We start from the raw sequence: 19,648 nt of genomic DNA on the forward strand, positions 1-19,648 counted from the left end.
ATGTCTTTAAAATTAAATCCCTTCTGATTTTAATAATATAAATAATAAAAATGATATTCTTTAGTCTAGAAAAGTTTTTAATGTTTGTTTTATATGCTTAGATCTAAATCACATCAAACCCAGGGATGCTTTAAAAACAGGTTGTTGGCCTTTTACTTCTGTGGCAGCATATTCTATTTTCTCATGCTCAAGTTCTCAGGGAATAATTTTCATAGTAATTTAAAAAGTAAACTTATGTCCTTCAGGACTTAAAGTTAGTTCTCTGTAGTTTCTCGGAATAATCTGACGATTAAGTTGATTAAAAATTCAGGTTTAATTGGTACTGTTCAAGATGCTGTGTAATTTGTGCATATACCTTTGAAGAATAAATTGAAAAAAATGAAGTTTGAATTGGTCTGCCTGTATATATGGGGAAATAAATTCCTAGCCATGCTTATCAGAGAAGAGGTATAGAGAACTAAGACAGTAACAGATTTTTTCTGTCCGTGTTATTACTGCCCTTAGGTAAGGTTTTCATTATCTCTGCTGTTGGAATGATTTCTTAACTGGTAATTCCATATTGCCACTCAGCAGTCCTCTTAAAGTCCAAGTCTGTTGCCGTCGTCATGTTAAAGACTTACCAAAGCTTCACCACAGTGGATATATTCACTATATGAGAGCCCTTAAAAGGGCTCCACTTCCCTCCCTGCCTCATCTTTGGTCAACTTTATCCATGTAACTTATTTAGGGAATAGGACTTCTTTTTTTCTGAAAATATAAGTATTTTCTGAATATTTTCTTTCATGATCTCAAGCTTTCCATTTATATATATGATGTACACACACAGACTCTCATGTCTGTCACTTCATGAAGTCTTCTGATTTTCCAGTTACTTGCCCCCTCCTCTTTGTACTAGAGTTTTTGTTTTGCTTTGTTCTTATTTCTGTAACAATACCTATCAAATTGCACGGTAAATATGTCTTCCCTAGTAGGCCTGTGAAGCGTTTCAGGTCAGAGACCATGTCCTTTATCTTATTTTCTAGGTCATCCAATGTACTCAAGGATTCTAGGTTGATTCTAGGTAGACTGGCACTGTATCTGGCATGTAGTAGGCATTCATTAAGCATTTATTGAATAAGTAGATTAGGTTAACTGCTAGAATTAGGGAATGAAGAAGTATGCTTGATGAAATAGTCAGATTAATTGAGTATAATGTATGATACATTTTTTCTTATGACATCTATGTGATTAAATATACATGTATTTTACTTTTTGAGAAGTACAATAATATTTTTTAAATAACAGAAGAAAATGTACATAAACATTAAAAGTATATTAAATTTCACTTTTTGTTTATCTAGTAGTTAGTTCTGGGGTTTGAAGTACCTCAGGTTCTTAATGGAAAACAGTTTCCATTTTTCTATGCAGATGTGCTGTTTTTGGTGAATAATACCTCAACCGTTTTTTATTGAACTTCTAGGACATTGTACAACGTTCTTTCTTGGAAGTTTGGATATTTATGAAGTAAAAATAGGTATTAAGTTACTATAACTGAAAGACTCAGTTATAATTGAGTTGTATTAAAGTGTCCTCAGGTCAGAACAGTAATCATGAATTTTTCCTTAGTATTGTTCAAGTTTTCTTTGAGATAATAGAAAAACAATTGACCTGACTCACAAGGCTAAGAAATGATAATTATAAATGATTTTGAAATTCAAAGGAAGAGTTTTTCATCTTTTCTATATTTTAGTTTTCAAATTAAAACAAGATTAACTCCTATACTTCAGTATAGCACTTTGCAGTTAACAACTAGATTTTTAAAGATATGTAATTGATTAGAGCATTTTACTGATGAAGAAGCAGGGTTAGAGAAATTAAATGATTTGATGATCACTGACATAGAAACTGCGAAAGTAGGGAATAACTACTGTTGATTGAATATTTAGTGTGTCCTAGGTACATTATCTTTATTTCTTTTTAATATTCGAGAAAACTCAAGTTTTAAGTAACTTGATATTGGCTTCACACAGCTGATAAGTACTGGGTTGGGATTAGAATTTAGTTACCTCGTGGCTTCACATCCACCTTCAGGTTGCGTTTCTAAGTTTATGCTCTAGGTAAAGGGTTTGTGGATCTGTTCCTTTACAAGTATGTTTAATTATATCCATTGATTATTATATATCATTTTTTATGTGTACATATTGTTATTTTCCCCTTTTCAATTAGTCTTTTGAGTAAGAGGGAAGTGCCAAACATTTCATATCACTTTCTTAAAGGTTATATATCTTTAAACAACAAAGTAAAATTTCACTATTACTGACCAATTTCAGAATTATGAATAAACTATTTTAAAGTGATTATTTGGACATAAACTGTTAAATTGATTGTACCTCGTTGTACCAGGTTTGAAGTAAAAGGTGAAAGAAAGTTTTGAGTTTCTGCTTTCCATCATCAGTAGGTGGAAATTTTGTTCCCCTTCATTCCACTTAGCTAGCAATTAAAAATCTATCTTACATTTAGCAAAACGTTTAAAAGTATTTCCAACTATAATTGAAGCTCTGCTAATACAAAATGTGTTGACCGTATCTTACTTTTAAACCTTAGTAGTTTCCTACAGCTTTGTTCTTACTAGAGCCCAAACCAAAACCCTTGCCTTTTGGAAGGAGACTGCTTAAGTTACTTTCGTAAAGCTGAGGAAAAAACATCTCATTCAGCTAAAACTACTGAAAGAATTAGGAAATAAATAGCATTGTTTGATAAACAGGAGAAAGCAGGCCATTTATCCAATGTACTCAAGGATTCTAGGTTGGTAGCATAGAAGCACTGTGGATAGCTCTGTAGTCAGGTAGGGACAGCAGCGCATCTCTGCTCATTAGCTTGAGCTGACTGTTTGACAAGGCCCTTGTGATTAATGTAGTACATTTTAAAGTAATTTAAACTTACCGTTTTGACAGAATTAGTAGTTTAGGGGTGAAGTAGTAAAACCCATGATTTAAAAAATAATTGAAAAGATATTTAATAAAAGGCCCCACAACAAAAGGGTGTGGACCTGCTCCAGCCCCAGAAGTGGCAGAATTGGTGAAAATTTGTTACCCATTTAATCTAATAATATAGCTTGGGGGGGCTTTTTTTTTTAAATAGGAATCAGTATATATTAGATGATCTATTAAAACCGGGTTGACAGACTGACCCAGGGACCAAAACTTGTTTTCTTTGAGGAAACCCGTGAGCTAGCAGCTTTCTAAAGGGTTTTTAAAAGAAGATGAATATGTGACTGCAACCAGATGCCGTATTGGGCTTTTGCAGAGCTTAAAATATTTGCCTTTTGGCTCTTTAGTTTGCTGATCCCTGAGTCATGTGATGGATATAGACAAATTAGGAACCTGATGTGTAACTGTTGCGCAAAATTCAGCATTTGTGAGGGTGAAGTAAGAATATTCAACGTAAGTTACGAGTATAATTTTGCAAACACTTTATCATGATGAATGAACTTAAAAATTTTCCACCTTGTCTGTTTTTCCACTCCCACATCCAGGTAAAGACTTACTAAGTCCAGATTTCAACGCCAACATTCTAAATTAAAACTTTGAAACTGAAACTGATTACCTCCATATTCAACTCAGCTTCCTTATTCTTCCCTCATGTGGAATATATTCACTTCCCTGTGCAATGTGTCTTTAACTGTAGGTTTTCTTTTAGAATGAATATTTTATATCAGTATTTTTCACAATGTACGCATTCAGTAAGTGTTTGGTTAAAGTAATAAAGGGAAACCTTTAATAACTCCAAAAAAATTTAAAAGTTAAAAAAATCTTGATTGTGTATGTTCAAATATTGGCTAAATTTTGGGGCTTTCTCAACAGTGACTTCAGTATGAAGTACTATGAATACTTTTACTTTCAATAAATAATTTGGTGATTGAATTATAAACAGGTGTGTGTGTGTATATCCATGGCTACTGAAGCTTACTCATTATTAATTTCTTCAAGAATTTTTTTTTTCTTTGAAAAGCACTGTTGGTGACTTTGAGCTTCCCTAAGGCTTCATTTCCTTCATACTAATATTGTGAGCATTCTTTGAATATATTTTCAAATATGGTTAACAATTATCCAATATAGTTAAAGAATATGTTCAACTAAATTAGTAAATGGTTGACACATATTTCCAGTTTTGAATACAGTGGAATATACTTAATATCAAATGTGTTTAAAGTCTTTGTTTTCTTTAAATAATGCTGACATAGTTGTTTTTAAGTTCAAGTTTTACTGGAAACAGTAAATTTGTCTTAATTATTAATTTAAATGCAGCCTTTATTTGATTCTCTTGTCATTTTTATTTAAATATGTGAGAGTCATTTCAAAAGGCAAAATATGAAATTAGCTTTCTTATGGACAGTGGACAGTTTTAGTAGTTGTAAGGTATGTCACAAGTAACTTAATAGTAATAGTAAAGCATTTTAGTTTTCAATAATAGGCCTTTAAAAAATAAAACGAATTCCAGGTAGTATCTATGATGTAATTGTCACATATTTATATTGATATACTTTCTTGAGTGGGAAAGCAGTGGCAGAATAATCCCAAGAGAGTAACAGCCAAAAAAAACCAGAATGGATTTGTTCCATTTTGCACTTTGCTCCATTGCATTCTCCACTTTGCTCCAGGGAACTTAGAATGTCTATGTAAATAAAGTGAATAATCAGCCTTCAAAATGGTATTGACCCTTGGGAGGGGAATACAAATTGTCTTGACTAGATATTAGCTTAGTTTTTTCATCTTGCTTAATTTTACAAATTCTGAAGCTCTGTCCAAGGCTTTAAAAATCACACCTAAATCATAGAGTGAAAATCTATTACAGTTGTCCCTTGGTGTCCCTAGGGGATTGGTTTCAGGACCCCAGCTGATACCAAAATCCACAGATGCTCAAGTCCCGTATATAAAATGGCGTAGTATTTGCATAAAACACGCACATCCCCCTGTATACTTCAGATCACCTCTAGATGACTTATAATACCAAGTACAATGTAAGTGCTATGTAAGTAGTTGCCCGTGTGGCATATTCAAGTTTTGCTTTTTGGAACTTTATGGAAATTTTTTTCCTGAATATTTTTGCTCCATGGATGCAGAACCTGTGGATTGGAGGGCTGGCTGTATCAGACATATTTTTGGCATAAGAAACGTACTTTCAAAAGAAATCTGTAGAATATTTTATTTTTTACATTGGCTAGTAACAAATTTGACTGAGTTTTTTCTTTAATAAGCTTTGATTTTTGGCAAATCACTAAATGGATGATTAATTTTATTCAAAATAAAGGTCAATTACAGTAATTCTGGAAAAAATGATAGGAACTTAACTATTTCTAAATTAAAATTCTGATTAGGAAGGTGATAAATTTGTTACGTAAAATTTAGAAAATAGGCACCTGTAACCAACCATTAAGAAACCATTAGGATTTTGTTTTCTTTTTCAAAATGAGCAAGGCAAAACAAAACAAATATGGATCATGCTCTAAGTATAATCTTGAATCTTTTTTTGTTTTTCCTCTCAAGAGTGTGAACATTTCTCTATTCTAGTTTTTCTTTATGAAAGTACAAAATTTAATTGCTGAACTGGATTCCATCATAGAGATAAACTGTAATTCCTCTATTATTGGGCATAGTTTCCATGTTTAATCCTTGCACATATATTTTTTGTTCATCAGTTGCTAAAAATAAAGCTAACAATCATTGTCTCTGCAAACTTTATAAATCAGCTTTTTGTAGAAATTAGAGTATTTTTAAATCGTGCGCAGAGGATCTGGCTCTTAAACAAAAATAATCCCCACCATATCCCCCCACCCACCTACCCCTGCAAAAAAATACCCTGTAATTTCATTACAGATAAAAAGTCATCAGTAAAGTTTTTCCTTGATAAAACGATTTGAAATTTTAACTTTATCTGGAACAAGTGCATTTGTTTTCCATTTATTTAAAACTATTTGATTTTACTCTTTCAGATGTTTCTCTGCCCCCTAATCTTATTTCTGTCCTGATTGTGGTCTTTTGTTTTCCAGAATAACAGCTATCCACCAATGTCAGATCCATACATGCCTAGTTACTATGCTCCATCCATTGGATTTCCATATTCTCTTGGGGAAGCAGCATGGTCCACAGCTGGAGACCAACCTATGCCATATCTGACAACCTATGGACAAATGAGTAATGGAGAACATCATTATATACCAGATGGTGTGTTTAGTCAACCTGGGGCATTAGGAAATACCCCTCCATTTCTTGGTCAACATGGATTTAACTTTTTTCCTGGTAATGCTGATTTCTCTACATGGGGGACAAGTGGATCTCAGGGACAATCAACACAAAGTTCTGCTTATAGTAGCAGTTACGGCTATCCACCTAGTTCTCTTGGGAGAGCTATTACTGATGGACAGGCTGGATTTGGCAATGATACTTTGAGTAAGGTGCCTGGCATTAGCAGTATTGAGCAAGGCATGACTGGACTGAAAATTGGTGGTGACCTGACAGCCGCAGTGACAAAAACTGTAGGAACAGCTTTGAGCAGCAGTGGTATGACTAGCATTGCAGCCAATAGTGTGCCGCCCGTCAGCAGTGCAGCGCCTAAGCCAACCTCCTGGGCTGCCATTGCCAGAAAACCTGCCAAACCTCAACCGAAACTCAAACCCAAGGGCAGCGTGGGGATCGGGGGCTCCGCCGTGCCACCACCTCCTATAAAACACAACATGAATATTGGAACTTGGGATGAAAAGGGGTCAGTGGTAAAGGCTCCAGCAGCCCAACCAGTTCTGCCTCCTCAGACTCTAGTCCAGCAGCCTCAGCCGTTAATTCAGCCGCCACCATTGGTGCAAGGCCAGCTGCCCCCGCCGCAGCCGCAGCCACAGCCGGGAGCGCAGCCACAGGCCCAGCCTCACCAAGCACAGCCGCAGCCGCAGCCGCTGCAGAATCGCTGGCTTGCTCCTCGGAACAGGGGGGCGGGCTTCCACCAGAACAGTGGTGGGGGAGGTGAAAACTTTGGTTTAGGTGTTGTTCCTGCCAGCGCTTCACCTTCAAGTGTAGAAGTGCATCCAGTGCTGGAAAAGCTAAAGGCCATAAACAACTACAATCCCAAAGACTTTGACTGGAACCTGAAGAACGGACGGGTGTTTATAATTAAAAGCTATTCTGAGGATGACATTCACCGTTCCATTAAGTACTCTATCTGGTGTAGTACTGAGCATGGTAATAAGCGTTTGGATGCCGCTTACCGTTCCCTGAATGGGAAGGGCCCACTCTATTTGCTCTTCAGCGTGAATGGCAGTGGACATTTTTGTGGAGTGGCTGAGATGAAGTCTGTTGTGGACTATAACGCATATGCCGGTGTCTGGTCTCAGGATAAGTGGAAGGGCAAATTTGAAGTTAAGTGGATCTTTGTCAAAGATGTTCCCAATAACCAGTTACGGCATATTCGCTTAGAAAATAATGACGACAAACCAGTTACCAATTCAAGGGACACCCAAGAGGTACCCCTAGAAAAAGCTAAGCAAGTGCTTAAAATAATTGCTACTTTCAAGCACACCACCTCAATCTTTGATGACTTTGCACATTATGAAAAGTGTCAAGAAGAGGAGGAAGCCATGCGTAGGGAGAGAAATAGAAACAAACAATAACCATATGAAGATGTCCTGTTAGAATTATACAACACTAATGATGTAGACTCTGGAAATGCCTAATAAGTCAAAGAAGACGTTATTAAAGCTTTTTTCTGCTTAAGGTGACATCTTTGAACTCTAACACAGAACTGACTCTCCTTGTAATGGTTTTCATCAGCGCGTCTGCCCTTATACTCTCACCAAACACACTTGAGAACTGTAACTTCGTCAAGCACTTTCTGTCCTGAAGCTTTTACCAGTATCTGCTGTCTTTTGTAATTATGCATCCTAGCTAAGGCACAGAAGACTGAATGAATGCAAGGATTCATTAACTCTTTGAATTTGTTAAATACTAACAGTTAACCATTAGAAGTGGTTCAATGATGTAAGAGTCACACTGCTTCAACTTTTTCTTTGTTGTAGTTTTTAAATTGTCAATTTTTAGCTATTTGACAGATTAAAAGCAAAATAATCATGCCATATTTAGTCCTGGAGTTCAAGACGTCAAGAAGAGGAGGAAGCCATGCGTAGGGTAAGAGTACAGTGATTTTTGTGTGTAGGGTCTTTTTATTGGGGTGGTGTGTATGGATTGTAATCTTTAATGCCTTTTAATATTACATTCTGAGTTTAAGAACTTTACTCTGAAGGCAACCAACCACTTAGCTTAAGAAACAGAACTCTGCAGACCCCCGTGAAGGCCTCGGATGCCTTTCCAAGGGTGACCCTTACTCTGAATTTGCTTCCTGCGTGCTCATACTCCTCAGGTGATAAAGGTCTTTATTCTTTATCAGAGCCCTGAGTTGTGCATTTGTAATTAAGCAGACTTAAGAACTGGCTAGGGATTCTAGTCGCTAATCTTAAACTTTAATTTTACGGGAAAATGTATTTGGAGTTTGAAACAAACAGCTTTTAAAGTACTACACATTTTGTATTTATGATAAATAGATATTTTCCCCCAAGATTCCTGAGGCTTGTTCATAACTTGTACACTTAAAGCACTTGTACAAACTATAGTAAGGATTTGACTTTATAGGAAGGCAGCTTAGAATTGAGAAGTGGACTTAAACTCCGCAGAATTTGATTTCTAATGCTGTTATTTGCCCACTGTGAGACTCTTAAGGGAGATGTATCCTGAAGTTACACACTGTTTATACTTGCGTCAGGTTGGCCGGGATTTGATCACAGAGCCCATAGAGCACGACAGGCTGAGGAATATTTTCTGTTCCAAGCTACAAAAGTAAATTGCAGAGTCCTATTTATAGGAGGGAAAGAGAATGGATGGAATAGGCAACTAGCAGATTTTTCCATAGACAATACATTTAAATTTCAAATGAAGCAGGGCTTAAGTTAGACTCTTCTCCAGTAAATTATGTTGGTTACTATGGAAAGCTTCTATGTAGAAATTAAGATAAAGCACGAACTTCAACTTTATCCGTATGTAAAACATCAGTGATTCGTTTCTGTTTGTGTGTGCCTGAGTATCCTGTGGCTTTTTAGTCTGTACAGAAGAGGGAACTGTTCAAATAACAATCCTCACCGCTGAATAATGTTGAAATAATGATCCTGCCAAACCTTATGGCGTATAAATATCAATTAGGGTGCTCCCTGAAAGTGCAGCTTCTTGAGACCCACTCAAGGAGAATCTGATATATTTGATAAGGGACCTGGTATTGTTACAGGCACCTCAGGTGATTCTCGTGCTAGTGATTGCTGCACTGAATTGTTAGAAATTTTGCTTTGGAATAATACGTATGACTCTTAAAGGCCCTGCTCAACCTTTCCAGTGAATTGCTGCATATAATTGAGTTTTCTCCAGGTTAAATGTGGGAAGTGAGGGAAAAAGGAGGATCAAGAGTAGCTTCTGAGGTTTTGAGCTCAGCAGTTGAGTAGATTGTCCCACTGTAAGTGCCTTTACAAATAGTGAATCAGGAGAAATGATTCAACTTTTCTTTTCTTCCATCACCCAGGACAGGTCACCTTGTACGTCTTCCCACACTTCTCCTCTTCCCAGTCTGAAAATTTATGTTAGTTTTTTTTTTTTTATTATATAATTGTCTCAGGAATTATTTATGTTTCATATATACAACAATGATTTAAACTTTATTTTTTTATTTTTTTTTTGCGGTACACGGGCCTCTCTGGTTGCGGAGCACAGGCTCCAGACGTGCAGGCTCAGCGGTCATGGCTCACGGGCCCAGCTGCTCCGCAGCATGTGGGATCTTCCCGGACTGGGACACGAACCCGTGTCGGCAGGAGGACTCTCAACCACTGCGCCACCAGGGAAGCCCTAAACTTTATATTTTTAAACTTAAAAATTTTACATTTAAATTGTTTCATGGCTTACTGCCAGTCTTTTTATAATGTGTCTGAACCCACCTTTGACATTTTAATTTGGAGCCTAGCTTGTTTTATTACCATCATCTTTTTTTTTTTTTTTTTTTAGGAAGAGTAATTTGATGTAATATATTTATTAAGCGCTTCTAAATCCCGAAAATGCCTTTCTTTGGCCATGATATGTGAACAACAGTTTTATTGGATATAGAAATCTTGGGTCACAGTCTTTTCATTCAGGCTTTGTTTTATAGTTTTCTATTTATAGTCTATTATTTATAGTTTTATATTATGGAGAAGTTTGGGGCCAGCCTAAATTTCCTTTCTTTGGAAATAACTATTTCTGTCTGTGTGCACACAATTTATTCTTGCTATGTGAACATGTATATGGAATGTGCTCAGTATGGGTCTCTTACAGTTTTCCTTATTCCTTCATCTGTAGGCCAAATTCGTTTCTTTTTCTTTTTCCTAGTAATGTCAAAAAATATATCGAATCTTTGTCCTTGAATGCCATTGGTTCTTATCTTCATTATTTTTCTTTGCGTTTGGAGAGTTTCTCAAAATTGAATTTCCATGTCATTGATTTGATTTACTTTGTGTTCGTTCAGTGATTTGTGAGGTTTTGTATTTTTCAATGACAGTGTTAGTTTGCTTACATTACCACATCTAGTTCTCCCTTCACACCTGTTGTTTTCTTACCTGAATCCCTTGTTCCAGAGTCCACTTGGATTTTTTTTTTTTTTTCCCCTTCTTGGCCATTCTCATCTTGATTTTATTGAGCACAAAGATGACTGTTGAAAGCTTATTTCTGCTTCCTGTAATTATCATTTTTAAATTCCTTCGTCTTACATATCTTTAATTTTTTTAAATGAACACACAGTAAAATTGTAAATTACCTTTTGCTGCTTCTTTCTAGTCAAGTGCTCCCCTCCACTAGTAATTAATTCACTGATCAGTTCTCTCTCTATATAAGGCGTTTTCCATAATTTCACATGAATGAAATTACAATGTGTAATCTTTTAACACTGGAGTCTTGTACTCAGCACGATGTCCTTGCAGTTTATGTTGCTTTGCGTATCAGTTCTTTGTTCCTTTTAATTCTGTCTTTCCATTGTATGGATTTACCAGTTTGTTAACCATTCATTCTTTGAAGGACATCTGGTTGCTTTCAGATTTGAAGAATGTAAATAAAGCTCCTATAAATATTTGTGTATATATCCTTAAAAAAATTTTTTTTTAAATCATACGGTGAAAGTCACTTTTTTGGGCTGTACAGTTCTATGAATTGTAACACATTTGTAGATTTGTGTAACCACCATCAGGGTACAGTATGCCCCCCAAACTATCTTTTCTTTCCCCTTTGTATTTTATCTTTCCCCAGTGTCTATCTGAACTCATTATAGTTTTGTTAGTATCCTTTTTTTCTGAAAAAATATTTTAAGACTCTGCTTTTTTTTTTTTTCTGTCATCATTAAACCAGGCAGAGAATCATCCGGATCAGGTATTTGACCCCAGATAGGTTTGTTTTTGTGTGTGTGTGCTTTAATGCTTGGTGTTAGTTGCATATTCTCTTTCCATTGCAAATGTGGAGATGGGAGAGCCATGATGTATGTTGACTTTACCAGTTAAGTGATTCATCAACCTGTGAAGAGTAAGAAGGGAGAGCCAGTGCAATGGACATGCTAGTAGTTAAAATTTGACTTTCCTTTGAGTTTGAAACCACCATGTCAGGAAACCTTCTCCCCTGCTTATTAACTGTTTGGCATTTGGGATATCAAGTGTTCTTGCCGTTTTCTTTCTGGAGCTGTTAAAGTCCTTGTCCAGGCATAAATTGTAGATACTCATTTGTAGATTTCCTCTTAGGTACGCTTGTGTTTGCACTTTGGCTTTCCAGCAAAACTACTTTCAAATACTCTTGGCATCCCAGTGATGAAGGATGTGCCTCCTGTCTATTCTAGGTCCTCCTTTGCTCCATCAAAAAGGACAAATTAGTGGTGTTTTGCTAGGATTTCCTTCACTGGTTATGCCTTTTTTCTTTTTTAAGTAAAAGGAGTTGCAAGTTATTACTTACGTTCTCTTTTAATGTGACCCCATCTGTCTTGTGTTCAGCTGAAATTCCTCAAAGCTTCTGATATGTCGCAGTCACATTTTCCCAGGTGCACATCCTTCAGAGACCTTGGGTAAAGTAGGGGTTCTTAAGCAAGACAAAAAATGGCACTACTTAGAAAAGATTGATAAAAATTTGCCTAGATTAAAATCTGTTCATCAAAAGATGCTTTAAAGAAAGTAAAAAGACATGTTAGGAACTGGGAGGAATTTGAACATAACTGACCGGAGACAGTTGTCAAGAGCATTTAAAGAACTCCTGTGAATCAGTTTAAGAAAAAAATAATCCACTACAAAGATGGGCAAAAGATATGGATAATCCTTTCATGAGAGAGGAAATAAATGTGGGTAATAAGTGTAAAAAGAGATTCAGTCTTAATAGTAATTCAGGAAATGCAGATCAAGACTATAATGAGAAAATATTTTATATCCACTCATTTGGCAAAATTAAGAAATTTGATAATCGCAAGTATTGGAGAGACTGTATAACAACAAAACGTCTTATACAGTTGCAGGTGGGAGCATTGAATTGATACAGCCATGTGGGTGGGTAGTTCTGCATTTTCTTACAAAGCTGAATGTTTCAGTACCTTGTAATTCAGCAGTTTTCCTCCAGGGTATATATCTATACCTAAGAGAAACTTCGCGCGTACCCCAGAATACATCTAAGAATGTTCTTAGGAGTACAGTTGATACTAGTAAATAACAGGGAACAACTCAAATGCTATCAGCAGGAAAAATGCCTGCTTTATGGGTTTTTGAGCAATTTGAGAGTACGTTTCATACGTCTTGGCTCTTTACCCCAAAAAAGTATCGTATATATTTCCTAAGAATAAGGATATTCTCTCATGTAACCGTGATATTCTGTCAGTTGGTCCAGAGTGTCCTTTAAGCCTTTTTTTTTAAATCTTTTTTTGTAGTATAAGATCCAGGCTAAGATTAGAATAACCAAAACAGTTTTGAATAAGAACTATTTTAGAAGGCTTATACTAACCTGACTTCAAATCTTTGCCTTCCCCAAGTGTGGAAAAATTTTTTTTGTATACTTTTTAATAGACGTTTTGTAGTTTAAAATTTTACATTTAGTTTTGTGGTTACTGTAGCTTTCTTTCATTTCTCTTCTTACTGCGTTCATTTTTCTCTTTAAGTTCTTTAGCCTATTTGTGATAGCAGAAAAGAAGTTTAAAAAAAAACGAATTCCATCTTGTCATTGCTGGGTCTTTTTCATTGACTGTTTTCTTGCCCCTTTTCTGGTTATTTTAGCAGAGGAGGAATTCCCCAGCTTGCTTTGCCAGTACAGCAGCCTATGGAGGAGCTGACCAGACACACCCTGTCTGTTCATATAAAACTTGGAAAGTCAGGCTATCTTAGACTGAGGGGTGGTCGTGAAACTTAAAACTGCAGGAAAAATCCATGCCAGTTATTGCAGTGTTTGTATAGTTCTTCATTCTTAGATTTGAACACATAACTTTGATATATTTGATTAAAATCAAGCTTGATGAAAAAACCAAGACAAATCCTCTAAAAGAAATAGGTATTCAGAGAGCAGAAGGTAATTTATACAACAAGATTTGATTTGTTAGGGTTCACATGGAAAAAAGAAAACCAGAAAATGTTCTTGGAAATGAGAAACAGGATTGTCAGCAGTTTTTAAAAATGTTTCTTTTTAAGCAAGTGGATTAATAAAATGTTAATGTTTTAGATCCAGCTAATCATCTGGAATTTCAAATCAGAAATTCCCAAATGTGGAATAATAGAGATGAAAAATACAAGGTGTGAAAGATGTGGTGGAAAGGAGGTCCACTGTATCTAAAGGAGTCTTTAAAAAGAGTACAGGAAGAAACAGTTGGAGGGAAGAACGACTAAAGAAAAATTTCCAGAGCCAAAAGATACATGTTTTCAGAATGATGGGCTCACTGAGTAACCAGCAGGATTATTTAAAATTGTAAAAGATAAAAAAGATAAGATAAAGAGACAAGCTTTCGGAGCAAAAGGCCTGTAAGAAAGCTACACAGGAAGGAGAGTCAGACGGTTACCAGAATTCTGTCATCTACAACTCTGGACACATAAAATCATATTTTGTAGTATAGGGGAATGGGGCATAGAATTATGTTCTTAAAGATGAGTGTCGAATAATATCTGTGAGGGAGGAGTGCAAAATAAAGATTTCAGGTGTACAAGAGCTTAGCTACATATCCTTCATAAGAAACTTGAAGAGGTATTTCAGCAGAATGAAAAAGGAATTCAAGAAGGATAACACCTGGTAGCTGGTTATACTAGAACCATCAATAGGGACTCCATATGCATTTTGAGTCAGAAGGTTCTCATTGTATACAGTGGACCTCAGGGCTGTAAGCCTCCGTCTGTTAAATGGCATTGTGGTCTTAGACAAACGACAGGAGCCCTCAGTTGGGAAGCACTGACCTTGGAGATGCTCTTTGAGAGCAGGACTTGCTTTGTTCTTTGCTGAATCCTTAGCACCTAATGCTTGGCGCATAGTGGGCGAAGTCATAAGGACAGTCACCAGAACTAAAGATAGAGTGAGTTCTATTGTAGGGACGGGGAAGAGGAGAATATAACGTTCACTGTGATAAATTGCTCGTCATATACAATGGGAATTGATAGTGTCCGAATTGACAAGTCAAGAAATGTATATATTAGCATGCCAGTTAAAGTCAGTAGTGGTAACCTATCAGAGGAAGTTGAAATAGAAAAGACTAGAGGAGGATAGGGGAGCTTTACTTTTTTACTTTAACTTGGAATTGTATATTACTTCTAAGGATAAAGCTAGTTTGATTGGAAAATAAAGAAAACAAAAAACTGCTAATGTCTTGAGTATATTATGTCCAGTATAAATTCAGGTAGTCTACATAGCCGTAGAGTCTACTTTTGACTATTTAGATAACCTTTTACTGAAATTTTACCTTCGTTATACTGAATGTGCATCATTTAGCTTCTACTATATTCTTTCATTCTTATAAATCCTTATTGATCAGTAAACAGTCTGAGGTGAGATTTTTAGTTTGATAGCTTTTAAAATTCCATATAGGAAAAATTAGTGTTTTCAGGTACCTGTAACTTTGAGATGAACTTAAGGCATAACTGTAATAAAATCCTTATTAAATAGTTTTAATTTCCAGAACCGTCTGTGTATTTTAATCATTTATGCTATTTTGTGTCGTTGAGCCTTTCCAAAGAGTAAAGTTTAGTCCCTGATATAATTTTTTTCACAATTGGAATAATTTTGATTCTGAGATGAGATGATGTTTAGGTCTGTCTCAAAGTAATCAAGTTTGTGCTAATATACAAGAAATTACTTCAGTTGTAGTTATTTTAGTAGTAGTTACTGTTGTTAGCAGTAAGCATTTTCCTGACAGTTCTATACTTCTTTTTTTCTCAAGTGGAACATTTAGTTTAATGCTTTCCCATTAATCAGATTGCAGTTCTTAGGATCAAGAATGGTTGAAGTCTCTATCTGATGACCTTTCAGTAAACCCTTCTACAATTGTAGTTGTCTATTTGTGAGTTGATTATGATGAACAGAAACAAATTCAGTGTATAAAATCTTGCTTTTCCTTTCATCTTCACTGTAAAATTTAAAGAAAATTTCTCTGGAAAACAGTTTTTGGCCCAGGATGTATCACACGTGACAGAATAAACTTACATTACGTATTTAAGTGAGTAATTCTATGATAAGACATTGAGTGATATTTGAATAATCAAGATGATTCTGTTTTTATTGTAGTAATACTCTGTTCTGAGCTTAGTAATAATTCTTTATAAGCCAGAATTGGGGAAAGAGGTACTTCAATTAGCATTTTATAACATTGATTTTTTTTTTCCCCTTAGATTTATCTTGGCACCCCATAGGAGAGTTAATAGTGGCTATGTTAAGTTCCAATGTTGATAAAGAAATTTATGAGTTTTTAGGAGATGGATTATTGGGTTAATCATAGATCTTTGGGAGAGATTTGTTTCACATCGATTATGGTGTGAACAGTCAGCCTTAAATTGAATGGTATTTCAGTTGTCTATTTTTCTTTAGCAACAAATGCATGATTACAGTCAGCCCTCCATATCCACAGATGTGAACCTGCAGATAATGGAACCCGTGGATACAGGGGGCCAGCTGTAAGGGGCTTGAGCATCCTCAGATTTTGATATCCACGGGGGCCCTGGAACCAATTCCCTGCAGGATATATAGTATATGTGTGTGTGTGTGTGTGTGTGTGTGTGTGTGTGTGTATGTAGTATAATAATTTTATTACTTTCATTTTATCATAAAGAGTCCAAAATCTCACTCCAGAATATGGTTGCATATTGATTCCTTCGCTCGGCTTTAAGACCTTGTTACTGGGTTCCAGAGAAGTAGTGTCATCCCGCTCCTCCCACACTCCACGGACAATTCTAGCCTATGTCTTGTGTTCTAGTCAACCTTTATCACCATATATTTAGAGCCTGCGTGTTCTTTTCTTAACTGTTCCCTTATTCATTCAACAGATAAATATTAAAGGTTACCAGTAAGCCACTTAAGATAAATAGCTCTTATTCTTTTTTTTTTTTTTTTTGCGGTACGCGGGCCCCTCACTGCTGTGGCCTCTCCCGTTGCGGAGCACAAGCTCCGGACGCACAGGCTCAGCGGCCATGGCTCACGGGCCTAGCCGCTCCGCGGCATGTGGGATCTTCCCAGACCGGGGCACGAACCCATGTCCCCTGCATTGGCAGGCGGACTCTCAACCACTGCGCCACCAGGGAAGCCCGCTCTTATTCTTTTTAAAATTTATTTATTTTTGGCTGCATTGGGTCTTTGTTGCTGCGCGCGAGATTTCTCTAGTTGCGGCGAACGGGGGCTACTCTTCGTTACGGTGCGTGGGCTTCTTATTGCGGTGGCTTCTTGTGGAGCACGGGCTCTAGGCGCATGGGCTTCAGTAGTTGTGGTGCAAGGCCTCAGTAGTTGTGGTTTGCGGCTCTAGAGCTCAGGCTCAGTAGTTGTGGCGCACGGGCTTAGTTGCTCCGTGGCACATGGGAATCTTCCCGGACCAGGGCTCGAACCCATGTCCCCTGCATTGGCAGGAGGATTCTTAACCTCTGTACCACCAGGGAAGCCCCAATAACCCTTTCTTTGTAGAACTCAGAGGTCTTGGAGAGACAGACATAATTTCTCTCAGTAAAATTTTGTAGTTTTCACTGTTGAAAACCACATGGCTCTTACTGAATTTGTTTCTAAGTATTTTATGTAATTTTTACTGCTATTGTGAATGTAATTTGTATTTTCAGTCTTTCCAGTTGTTTGCTACAATTTTATATTAATAGAAATGTCCTATATTGTGTGACCTTGCTAAATTCACTTATTAGTTCTAGTAGTTCTAATAGAACATCCTTAGGATTTTCTGCCTAACAGATCATATCATCTGCAAATAGAGACCGTTTTATTTCTTTTTGATCTTTATGCTTTTTTCTTGTAATTTTATTACTTGTATTACTTAAACATAAAATTAAGTGAAAACTCTAAAACCAAAATAAAACCGCACATAAAAATTTTACTGTGATGAGTGATGTTATTTTGCCGAAACTAAATCACAGCTCAAAGCATGAATTAGTCTTAAGTCTTAGAACCCTGTTTTTACTCTCATTTGGACCACCTGAACTAACACATGTTATGACTGTCCTCCACCATTTTCACTATTTGACCTTCTTCCTAACTCTTCCATTTTATAGTACACTTTGAGGTTATTTGATCTTCGGTACAGATGAATAGTTTTTATATTATTAGACTGCATCTATTCTTTTCTTAAACTTGACACACAATAAAGCATCAAATGCAAATGTGGGCACTGGAATCTTTGTAAAGTCATTCTTTATTATAGTGTGGTCATGCAGAAGGATCAAGAATGTTAGAGTCTTCCTTCTCCCTCTTTGTACAGGGCACCACTGTCTGCCCTTCCAGTTCAGGCCAACAATACTGGACTAATTCGCAATATTTCTCTTTCACACTCCATATCTAACCAATCTATCAGTAAGTCTTGTTGGCTCTGTTTTCAGAATAGATCCAGAATCTAAACACTTTCCACTAGCTCTCCATCCTCCATTATTATTATTATTGTACTGGATGATGATTGTGCTAGCCTCCTTACTGGCCTTCCTGCTTCTACTTTTGCTCCTCTATACACTCCGTTACCATCAGAACAGCCCTTAAGAGGTCCTTCTGACAAGTAAGACTGGACTCAGTTTTCTCCTGCTTTTCTGAAGGTAGTACCAAAGTGTTGCCAACCTCAAGATACATCAGGAAATACTCCTTTTTCTAGTCTCTGGAACAGTTGGTATAAGTACAGAATTCTTGTGAAACCACATGAGCCTGGGAGTTTTTCTTTGGGGTAGATTTTTAATTGTTGGTTAAAGTTCTTTACTTATTATAAGTCTTCAAGTTTTCTTTGTATTCTTGAATTTGTTTTGGTAAATTTTATTTTTAGGAAGTTGTTTGGTTTTAAGCTTTTTTTCGTATTGGCATTAATAGTATTTTAATGTTTTTTAGCTGTGTGAGTCTTCGGGATATTATTTATGCTTCATTTCTTTTTGTAAAATCAGTCTTTCCAGAGATTTTTCTATTGTCAGCTTCTTTTACCCCCGAAACACCAGTTTTTATTTTTGTTCTCTTAGGCTCTCTTTATCTTTGTTTTCTGTTTCATTATTTTCTCCTGCTGTCTTATTTCATTCATTTTACTTTGGGGGACTCAGTGCTACTTACTTCCTAACATATTGAGTTGGATGATGAGCTCATTATTTTTCAGTTTTAAAAAAATGTTTTTTTAAATTCTATACATTAAATTTCTAATTTTATTTTTCAGGCCTTATTAGATTTAGTATATTTATATTGTACTGGTGTAAAAATTTTTGAATTTTTGTTATGATTTTTTGGGAGACTTTTAGAAATGTGTTTTAGATTTTCCAAATGTGGTAAGATTTTGTTTGTTGTTACCTGTTCTGCTGTTAAAATTGATGTCAGAAAATATGCTATGTATGATACTGACTCTTTGGTATTTAGAGTGGTTTTCTGGTCTGGCATATAGTTCCTTTCTGTGGTTGTTCATTGTGAACCCTGTAATGATTTGGCTCCGTTTTCTGTATTCTGTATATTCAGTCTTTATTTTCATTAACTTGTCTGCTTTATCAATTACTAAGAGAAATGTGTTAAATTCTCCTGCTATAATTAGGAACCTGTCAGGTTTTCTTTGTAATTCTGAAAACTTTTAATATATGTAAAGTTGTATTTTTAGTATAATACTGTTACAGCTTTTTATAAAAAATGTTTCTTACTCAGTATGTAGTGGTTTTTGCCTTAGAATCCACTTTATCTGATATTAATATAGTTGACTAAGTCTTCATTTGGCTTGTTTTTAAGCTTTCTGTGTCCTTATGTTTAGGGTTAATTTCTTGTAAATCATGTGTAACTAGATTTCTTTTTTTAATTTTGAGCTCTTGTGTTTTCGTTAATGAACCTCCGTTTTTTGATTGCTTGATAAAAATGTATAAATAATATAAATGTGTATTTCTGCCATTTTATGTTTTGTGCTTTCTAATTCACCTAGACCTTTC

The 19,648-nt window shown here is 35.9% G+C and overlaps 1 protein-coding gene across 3 annotated transcripts in view; it reads left to right on the forward strand.

Moving 5' to 3' along the window:
• The window catches only part of YTHDF3 (YTH N6-methyladenosine RNA binding protein F3), a 33,769-nt gene that overhangs the window by 8,788 nt on the left and 5,333 nt on the right, over nucleotides 1–19,648 (forward strand). For all 3 annotated transcript variants that reach the window (XM_024742572.1, XM_024742571.1, XM_024742570.1), the window contains one exon: nucleotides 6,029–7,646. In XM_024742572.1, the coding sequence (XP_024598340.1) occupies nucleotides 6,047–7,636 (1,590 nt within the window). In that variant the 5' untranslated portion in view covers nucleotides 6,029–6,046 and the 3' untranslated portion in view covers nucleotides 7,637–7,646. The remainder of the gene's footprint in view (nucleotides 1–6,028; nucleotides 7,647–19,648) is intronic.

Source organism: Neophocaena asiaeorientalis, unplaced genomic scaffold (genome assembly GCF_003031525.2).
Source record: "Neophocaena asiaeorientalis asiaeorientalis breed wild unplaced genomic scaffold, Neophocaena_asiaeorientalis_V1.1 scaffold226, whole genome shotgun sequence".
Classification (NCBI taxonomy): domain Eukaryota; kingdom Metazoa; phylum Chordata; class Mammalia; order Artiodactyla; family Phocoenidae; genus Neophocaena; species Neophocaena asiaeorientalis.